The sequence below is a fragment of the Colius striatus genome, chromosome Z (genome assembly GCF_028858725.1).
Source record: "Colius striatus isolate bColStr4 chromosome Z, bColStr4.1.hap1, whole genome shotgun sequence".
Taxonomy (NCBI): domain Eukaryota; kingdom Metazoa; phylum Chordata; class Aves; order Coliiformes; family Coliidae; genus Colius; species Colius striatus.
Genome location: NC_084790.1, coordinates 32,009,826 through 32,020,025, shown reverse-complemented (window position 1 = coordinate 32,020,025; position 10,200 = coordinate 32,009,826). Strand labels below are relative to the sequence as shown.

The following is a 10,200-nucleotide window of genomic DNA, read 5'->3' as shown; positions in this document are numbered from 1 at the left end:
TTCCCCTTCCCCTTATTTTTACATATAGGAGGGAAGCGTGCAGTAGTTGGCAATGTCTGGTGCAGCAGTGGCATCTTTGCTAAATCTCCAAGTTACAAGGGAGAATTTCTTCCTTGTGAGGGTGATGGAGCACTGGAACAGGCTGCCCAGGTGGGTTGTTTAGTCTCCTTCTCTGGGTACAGTCAAGACCTACCTGGATGAGTTTCTGTGTGACCTACTCTAGGTGGTCCTGCTCTGGCAGGGGGGTTGGACTAGATGATCTTTTGAGGTCCCTTCCAACCCTTAAGATTCTGTGAAGTACTATTCTGTGAAGTCTGTAGAGTAACAAAGTAGAAGAGTGAAATGATCTGTTTGTTGGCAAAACCACTGAAGTCAGAGTCCAGAGTTTGCAGATGCAGAAATGCCACTGAGGACATTTCAGCAGAGAGTCGCCAGGAGATGACAGCTTCATTCCTTCTTATAGCTGCGTCCAAAGTAAAAAGACGAGTGAGATTAACGCTTCCTAAGCCCGAGTATCAGAACGGCTGGAACGGGCGGTGGGCGAGGCTTGAGCCAACAGGGCTGCCCGCCCAGCACTCCGGAGTCGCCGTTTCAGGGCGATCCAGAAACACATTCACATATTACGGCCCAGTCGACCATCCTGATCTCCTCCAGGTGTACCAGCAGGCCATGCCGCGCTCCAGGTTGCCGCAGACCGGCCCACAGCGAGGTGCTGTTCGCGTCGGCGCTCCGCGCGGCCTATTCCGCCTCCGCCGCTACCGGCTCCTCGGCCTTCTGTTCACAGACACCTGCACGCAACGGACGGCCTGACAGAGGCTGGGCGAAATGCAGAGTGAGACAGCGCGGAGCTATCCACCCGGGCCCCTCCGGTCCCGGCACCGCCTGCCGCCGCCGCGCCCCGCCCTCAGCCCGGCGCACTGGGCGGAGGGGCCGGGTCGGGCCGTGCAAGGTGGCGCGCGGAGCGCCGATCTCGGCGCCGGGCTACTCGCGCCGCGCCTGGCCGGGCCGCAGGTAGGAGCAGGGGTGGCGGCGCAGCAGCCCCCGCGGCCTCGGGCCTCACCGACGCCTCACGGAGTGGGTGCCGCAGCGTGGGCGGTGGGAGGGCCCGGGTAGGACTGCGGGGCGGGGGCAGCCGGGCCAGGGTCGACGGCGGTAGCGGTCCGTGTGGTGTGGTCGAGGGCCGGCTGGCATAGTGGTGGCGGGGGGCGGGCGCGGGGCCTGGCGGGGAGCCGCAGCCGTGCCGCCCGCAGGCCAGGGCGGGAGCCACTGGGAGACGCGCAGCAAGCCTGGGCCCTCCCCGCGGAGCCGGGCGCTGCGGTGGGGCCGGATACTGTACCACGGCCGCAGAGGTCCGGGCGCGGGCGCACCGTCCTCCATGAGTTCGGCGTTGCGCCCATCGCTCCCTCAGGCCAGTGCTCATGCGCCCTAGCCCGCGGCCCCAGCAGCTGCAGTCGGCCGCGTTGGGAGTTAGCGGGCGGTGAGCCGTCTGGGCGAGTCCGGGAACAAGTCGGGCTGCTGGTGCCAGTACCCGTGAGTGCAGGGAAGCCTGTTTGGGGCAACTACTTTGTGGGGCCTGAAGCTTGCACAGGGCTTCCTCAAGTGTGCTTTCCGGGCCAGACGCTGTTAGCAATGTAAACGATGGAAAAGAGTTCACCACTTAGCGCCTGTGTCTGTTCATAATCATGCGTGCTTCATCAGTTGCAACTTAAAACCACCACCAGTCCCTGTACCCTTCTTGACACTCTTAGGCAAGAGCTGAACTTGGATAGGACCTTATCGTTCAGTCTGATACTAGCAAAAGTGTGCTAATGCCCATCTTTCTTTGGGTAACTTGTCTTGCTCAGTAGCTGAAGGTTCAAAGCTGTGTTTTAAGTGTGGATTGTACCATCCATGGTACATCTATGTGCACTCTTGACTTGCATTAAAGTGTTACTTTACAGAGTATCATAGAATCGTTTCAGCTGGAAGAGACCTTTAAGATCAAGTCCAGCCTTTGTCGAAGCCTTATCAACCACTAGAATGATATGAAGCTTGCTAAGCTGCTTTGATTGGCAGGTATGTTTTGCCCATACTGTTCCTGCATACAAGGATATTGAGGGAGTGTCTCTGAATAGTTGAGCAGCAATTTTGTGTGGTTTACACACAAAAACCCTTCCTTATATGTAGGAAATTAAGTTAATTTCTTCACGTGTAGGTGTACGGTGTTTACATAGGCATTTTAGCTGGCATAAGTGTATGTAGTGATTAAAAAAAATAGCAAATGATATGCTAGATGTTTTTCTATGTTTTCTATGTTTTCTACGAACACATCTTTCTTTGTTACTGTATTCTCAAGGGTAAGGCAGTACATCACTGTACATACATACCATCACTATACATACATACATATGTGCCTGCGTAGCTGCATGTGGAAGTAGTGAAGAGGGTCTGTGATGGGCTATCAGCAGTTAGCTGGTTTTAAGTGACTTTGAAACAGAGGGAAGTAAGGCAGTGCCAGCAGTCTCTAAAATTAAGTCCTTGCATAACAGTGCTGACACTGTCACATGTCTTTCTTTATAATCTCTTATGTGACCAGCCTTATCCTGCCAGTGTGGCCACCAGGCATCCATAATCATACACAAATACAGTATGTTATTGTGAAGTCAGATGAACTGGGTGTTCTGGGACAAGGGTTTTTGTTTCCACTAATTATAATTTTCACATAAATTTCTTGTACCTGCATATGCTATTGGGCTTTTATTGACTTTTGTCCCATACTTGCATTACAGTTAGGTAATATTTAAATATGGGAAGGAGCATCTGGGAAGGAGACAGAGAATGCAACTTGAAAGCCATTATAGATGTGACTCTACTAAGCTTAAGGAAGTGACCTTTAGCAATGTGAATGGTAAAAGTGAATGGGACACCTTTCAAACAAATACTTAAATATCTGCTGCAGGTTGCATGAAGTTAAGACAAAGAAGTAGCCACTTAAAATGCTTCAGTTAAAAAAGAAAACCAAAAGAACTAAATTGCATTGGTTATAAATGTTTTTCCTGATGTCTTTGAGTAGATCTTATTTTTAACTGGTATCTTTCTTTGAATAGCTGTTCCTAGTCAAAGGCTGAATATAATATTTTATTCTTTAGTTTGATAGTTTCAAATTAACATCTGCGGAGAGACCTATGTTTTCAGACATGACAATATAGGATGCTACCAAACGTGCATTTCTTATCTGACACAAAAGCAATGGGAACCTTTATTCTTATTTTTGAAGACAAAACCCGATGTTTCATAAAATCTGTAATACTTTCAAAACCATACCTTTTGTCCCCACTATCTTTATTATTTTAAAAAGATAATTTAATTTTTGCTGACAAGCCAGGTTGTGGTATGGGGTTTTTTTTTGTTTTGTTTTTTTCCAAGTGGACCAACCTTAAACCAGAGAGAACTTTGCAAATTAAACTTGTTTTGATTGGTGAGAAGATGAAAATTAAAAATACAGAGAAATAAAATGCAGTCATAAAAACCACATTATTTTAAATTACTGACCAACTACAGAAAAAATATTATTTTTGTGATATGCATCGGCTTCTTCACGTGTCTCACTCCTTCATCTTTAATGAGCAATGATAGTCACAGCAATCTTTTTGCTGGCCAGGAGTATTTTTAACTCCCCTTTCCTGTCTCTAAAGACATGCTATCAGTCTGTAAAGCATAACACAACTTTATAGGGACCTTCAAGAGCAGGATGTAGCAAAATTAGTCTACTAGAGTCCACTCAGAGCTGAAAGTAAAGAGCATAACTAAAACAGCTGTCTGGCTCTGGCACTAAGTGCAGCAGTGTCACCAGCTTGCAGTGGAAGAACCTACAAGCTACATCTCAGAGTCTGTGGCCTGACTGCCCCGGGTCTAGGAAAAGAAGTGTGGCACCTTTGTGATTAGTCTCATGTAGCTAAATTTAGCTTCAGTTTTCCCTTTCATATAAATATTTCACAGATTTTAGGTACAGATTGTAAATATTTTTAGAAAAGTTTGCTTGACAGGTCCATAATTCCATCAGCATATTTCAGTGGCAGTGAAACAAGATGGAGTTTCCAAAAGCACGTATGGGTTCACCCATGTTAACAAATGTGAATTTTTCTTTTCAGACTGCAAGGGGAAAAATGTAGACCTTATTCTTGCCCTTGACAGGCAGAGACAGACAATTCAAATAATAAAAAATGCCTGCTGTCTTCACATGTGCTTCACATATGTTGGGTGATACATACTCCTTACATTGTATCTTTTAAGTACATGATGTATATTAAGTAATGGAAACACAGAGAAAGGGAAACTGATGATATCTCCATCCAATGTGTTTGACTCTATAAGTTGGTGTAAGAGAATCTATTGCCATTTTTCCATTCTGCCATCTACACATTTGAGTTGTGAGCACTTTATCAATGAGACAGATCTCTCTGGTTATTAATAAATGGTACTACTTGCAGACTTGTCATCTAGAAGAAAAAAATTAATCTCTGATTAAAAAAATAAATCAGTAGTTGGATGGACAGAAATTTAATGTCCATCCTGAAAGGAAGTCATCTTCTCAAATCAGTTCATATTCTAGTTGAAGATAAGTAACAATGGAAAAACAGATTTACAGAGAACCAGTTCTTTTGCTGCCAACAACTTGTTGTGGTGGTTTCAAAATAATGCAGGCTTTCTTCAAAGTGTAGGAGTGTCAAGGGAAACCACTCTCCTTGTTCTCTTTAAATGTTGAGTAATTAAAGCTGACATTTTTTGAGTCATGTTTCTCTTCTCAGAAAGTAAGTAATACATTTCCTTATAAAAAAAATAACATCATCAGGAACAAAACCCAGGCAAAAAGGGCGAGAGGTCATTCCAACGACAAATGATTGACAGGGCATATATTTGTATGTTAGGCACTGGTGTGTTGTACCTGTCTGATTTTCATTTGTCTCATGAGGATCTGAATGCTGTCTGACACCTTTGTGAAAGATTCAGTAGTCATAAAGCCTTTATATTTGCAAGTTGTGGAGATTTTGATGTTTTTACCCTCAAAGATTTATCTCAGGCATGTTAATGTATTATCTGGGGTAATACAATGATTTGTAGTAGTTAAGATAGTATTTCTATTCATTGTTCTTCTTGCAGTTTTAGACAATTTTCTCAATATTTAGTCACGTGGGTCAGATAAATTGATCTGTAGAGCCTACTTTATGGAAGAAAGAATCAAATCTTGTAAAATCTTCATGAAGATACACCAAACGCTGTTTTTGAAATAGTTGAAAGGGACAAAGGTCAGGGCAAGCTAGCCTATTTAAAAAAAAATCAAAAACCAAACAAATACCATAAAATTCAGAATATTGGTTATTCTTGGAGGTACTCCTAAGAATTTTATGCTGTTTTCATTAAATGCTAGTATACTGTTTCCTTTGTTAGAAATGCATGAGAATAAAACAGTGTTGGTTTGTCTGGTGGGTTGTGAATAAGAGGATAGGATTTTTGAGAGGAGGAGAATTGCTGATGACTTATAAAGATGGCTGTTGATCAGCCAAGATGTCTCTGAATCTAAAGCAAGCTGTCTTCACGCTTGAAAGTGGAAAGCATTGCAGTACCCTTAGAAGATAGCCGTGGTCCATGGTCCTGCCTGACTGAGGTAGTAGCTGTTAGACACACTTTCTGGAAGCTTTCTTGATGGAAACTGTTGTCAATACAGAAAAATAACAGCTAAATATGGGAGAGGTTGCTGTGGTTTTGCTAATGAATGTAGATGGCCTCAGAGGTTAGAAGCTATAAGGAATCAAATGGACTAAAAGAATTAAAAAATGGACTGGAAAGATGCTGCTTTTCTGTGTACAATACTACTCAATATTATTAATGTTTAAGTAATCAAGAGTATATTTGTGGTATATTTTATTTAAAAAGCATCCAAGATCATTTTAAAATGAAGGTATTGATGATAGTTTTGATACGTAACACTCTGTAAGGGCATAAGACAAGGCTGAGTAGAGAAGTACTGGTCATGACTTCTGGGTGGTACAAAATCTTGTTTCTGTTATCCGCTTTGCTGCATAAAGGCTCTGTTTCTGATCAAGCTCTGTTTTATTTTTAGGAGGCTGGCATTGTGTTTAAAATGGAAGTTGACATAAATGCAGAGTCCAGAACTTCTCTCTCCACCCTTCCTGTGCCTCTTGGAGAGGTGAGTCCCATGGGCAGGATGGAGGTAGAAAAGCCTCGCTGTTCTAGTACCCCTTGCTCACCAATGCGACGGATGGTTGCGGGGTATCAGATCCTTCACATGGATTCCAACTACCTGGTTGGCTTCACGACTGGAGAGGAGCTTCTAAAATTAGCCCAGAAGTGTACAGGAAGTGAAGACAATAAAGGAGAATCTGGGCCAAACTTGCACTCCAGACAACTCGATTTAGGACTTACACGTTCCTCCCGTTTGTACAAAACTAGAAGTAGGTACTACCAGCCATATGAGATCCCAGCAGTAAATGGAAGGAAGAGGAGACGGATGCCCAGCTCAGGGGATAAATGCATTAAGCCTTTACAATACGAACCTTACAAGGCACTTCATGGTCCCTTGCCTCTTTGCCTTTTAAAAGGTAAAAGAGCTCATTCAAAATCCCTGGACTACCTCAATTTAGACAAAATGAACATTAAGGAACCTGCTGACACAGAAGTGCTACAGTACCAGCTCCAACACCTTAACCTTAGAGGAGATCGTATGTTTGCAAGAAATAACACATAAGCTATCATCTCAAATTTAAAACAAATTTCTGATTATTCCTCTCTTGCTGCAGAGACAACCACTGTTGAATTGCATACATGACTGTCCACATTGTAGGTGATTCTATCAGCGAAATGTTACCAGAAGATAATTTATTTGAAAAGGATCTTGGCAATGCAATTTGTTACAAATACTTGAAGGGTGAAATGTTTTCTGAGCAAGCAGATTCTGATTTAAAGTTGACTGCAGCTGGTGGATATTTCTTTGCATGCCTTTTAACAACAAAAAGCACTCTCGATTTTTGGGTTGGGGATATTTTTTGGTACAGTTAAATCTAACAGTAATTTAACACTGAAAGATCGGTGAAGTCTGCTTGTTTGTTGCTAATTTTGACTTGATATTAGAAACCACTTTTCGATAAGTACTTGATTTTAGGAGCTTTCTTTGTTTTCCTTTTGTTTCCTGTATTCTACGCTAAAATGTATGTATTTTTTTTGCATCATGGAGAGGGAGGTCATCTTGACTAAACTGGATCACTCACTATTTGAACTGTCCAGTTCAAAAATTTTCAAGTTTGCTTGCACTGGTGTTGAGGTTGAGATTCACTGACAAAACAAACCTTTGCTACTTGAATCCTATTGAACTATTTTTTAGTTTCTGCATAGAAGTAACTGCTTTGCCTCCTCTTCTGTAGAACTTGTTCAGGATAAGTAGTCTAAATAAGAGGAGACTGGAGGGGAATCTCATTGATATTTACAAATATCTAAATGGTGGGTGTCAGGAGGTTGGGACATCCCTTTTTTCTATTGTATCTAGCAACAGGACAAGGGGTAATGGAAAGAAGCTGGAACACAAGAAGTTCCATTTAAACATAAGAAAAAACTATTTTACAGTGAGGATAAAGGAGCAGTGGAACAGGCTGCCCAGGAAAGGTGTGGAGTCTCCTTCCTTGGAGGTCTTCAAGACCTGCCTGGACGTGTTCCAATGCGACCTGATCTAGGTTGACCTGCTTCTGCAGAGGGGTTGGACTAGATTATCTCTAACGGTCCCTTTCAACCCCTGCCATTCTTTGATTCTGTGATTTAGGTTATTAAAAGCAAATCTTTTTGGGAGTAAAGAGAGGTTTTCATTGTTTATTTTTTACGTTGACACACAAACAAGGTTTCACTGCAAATTCCAGTGAATATACTGAGATGTCTGCACTGATATAACAGTATAAAACGATAACAGTTTTTCTTTTTAATTCATTATTTCTGTACCATGTATAGTAAAGGGAGATGTCAAATAACTTCAGCATTGCTTTGGAAATTCAGTTGATTTGAAGCACTAAACACTTGAGATCAGGAAGGTCAATTAAAAAAAAAAAATTAATTTTTTTTCATGGAATGCAAGGGAAATGTTTCTGTGTCACCATTGAAAGGATGATCCTGGATTATTCAGTAGAGTAGGTTGAATACGCTGGCTTACTTTTCTTACTTAGGAATTTTTTAACCAAACATGAGATGTGCTTTTGACAGCTGTACTCAAAACACTTTAACTTCTATTTAAAAGCAATTTTCAGACCTTTTTTAGGTACAATCTTTTCCTGAAGAAGCGTGCAGCTTGCTTTTGTCTTATGACCTCTTTAAAAATAAAGTCACATTGTTTTGAAACATACATTATTTTATCAGTTGTTTCTGGTAGAAGTAAGGAGTTCTTTTGTTTATCATGCACAATGAATAAAAAGCACTAGTTAGTGCACGCACTGTGGAAAATGAAGAGTTCTCATTCTGTCGCCTACTCCACAGTTGTAAATGAAGGCAGCCCAATAGTCTGCATTTTGCTGGTTTAGTATAATTTTTTTTAGGTTTACTAGAGTCTTTACTATAAACCACAGTTAACAAAAGTTAACTACACTTGTGTAAAATTAATGTATTGAGCAATGATCTCAAAAGTAAAATCTTCCTGTTTAGTCTTTTAAATTGAAAAACAAAGTATGGTCAGATGCCAAAGAGATAAGAGCTTTGTTTAAGTAGTAAACACCACTGTTTACTGAAATACCCCATGAAAATGTATTTCTGTCTGACAAATAAAAAGGGTAGTATAAACACCTGTTGTGGAGTCATTTGCTGTGTAGGAGAAAGAGGACATTTGAATTATACAACATTAAACATGAAATAGACCTTAAGTTAGTTGCTTTGTTTCAGGAAACAGGCCATGCAATTATTAATGTTGTATCCATGTTTCTAATGTCATCCTGTGCTGTAATCTTATAGCTACATGAACAGAGTAGTCGATGGCTATCTAGCCAAGTTCAAACATAAAAAATGTGTTAGTACTTTGGTGGTTTGTTTGTGAAAGTGCTAATGTATGGTCATACTGTTTTCTTAACTCGTACACACTTGCAGCTCTTATAGCATATCCTCATTCAAGAACCCAATGTTTTGTGAGTTCGTTTTGCAATATTCTTCATCAAAACTCATATCCACGAGATGTTCCTGGTTTTACCTTTAAATTAAGCTCAATATCGGCCAAATGAAAGCTTTTGATCTTACCTAATTTTGGCTGTTTATAATGTCTTCCATTAGTCTTTCAAAATCAAGCGTGAGATGGTTCTTCAGACTTCTAAAGTGAAACTGAATATAAATAATATTGACCTTTCTCACTGTTCTTGCAATAAATTAAAAAGAAAAAAATACCAAACAACAAAAGTTTCTTTATCAGCTTTGGATATCTTCCAGAGGATTAAAAGCGCAAAAGTAGAGATGATACAGCATAGTAACACAAATGTTCCCTTTAACAGACCTTTAACATCAAAGCAGTTCTGGAATCAAGTACAAATATGTAAGCTGAGATATTGTGGCACATCTTGAATTCAGCCATATAACTGGCATTTTAAAAATAAATAGTGTATAAGGATTTGTATTAAATGCCTTTATTTCAGTTCTTGCTTTCCTAATTTAAAATATAAACTTGTGACTGCTTCTGTCCTGCTGTGTTAAAATTTGTATTTACAACTGTACACAGTACTCATCTGACCTTGTTGTCCTTTACCGTCTCTTTTTCTATTCATTGTGTTCTGACTTACACTCAGTTTTCTGGAGTGGTGATGCTCTCTCCTGCTGAGCATGTTTACTGTAGTTGGGATTGTTAATTGCAGACCAGGGATACTAGACAGTATGGCAAAGTAAGTAACAAACAAGCTTTTAGAATTTTCTAAAACTTCTGTGAAAATGCAGATGTTTTTGTGTGGACATGGAGAAAGAGTCTCAATAGTTCAAGGCTTGGAGCATAAATAATTTCATTATTTTGAAGGCAAAGAACAAGTATAATTTTGTAAGAAGAAATACAACAAAGGAGCAGAAAGGCTGTAAGTTGCATTAAAAATATCCAACAACTTTTAGAAAGAACTATCTGCAAAAAAGTTATATAATTAGTGTCAGTAGAGCCAGGTGGTGTCAGGCTGTATAATTTGTTTTTGAAGAAATTAAAAAGCT

General features: G+C 40.8%; 1 protein-coding gene across 3 annotated transcripts; it reads left to right on the top strand.

Moving 5' to 3' along the window:
* Nucleotides 1–925: 925 nt before the first annotated feature.
* On the top strand, nucleotides 926–9,316 carry MACIR (macrophage immunometabolism regulator). Of its 3 annotated transcripts, none has more exons than XM_062018377.1 (3): nucleotides 926–1,011; nucleotides 1,928–2,055; nucleotides 6,101–9,316. In XM_062018377.1, exon 3 carries the CDS (start codon nucleotides 6,122–6,124, stop codon nucleotides 6,743–6,745), a length of 624 nt encoding a protein of 207 aa, XP_061874361.1. In that variant the 5' UTR covers nucleotides 926–1,011; nucleotides 1,928–2,055; nucleotides 6,101–6,121; the 3' UTR covers nucleotides 6,746–9,316. The 3 variants fall into 3 exon arrangements, with proteins under 3 accessions (XP_061874361.1, XP_061874362.1, XP_061874360.1); XM_062018378.1 differs by having other exon boundaries at nucleotides 930–1,011; nucleotides 1,941–2,055; XM_062018376.1 differs by lacking the exon at nucleotides 1,928–2,055 and having other exon boundaries at nucleotides 936–1,011.
* Nucleotides 9,317–10,200: the final 884 nt, after the last annotated feature.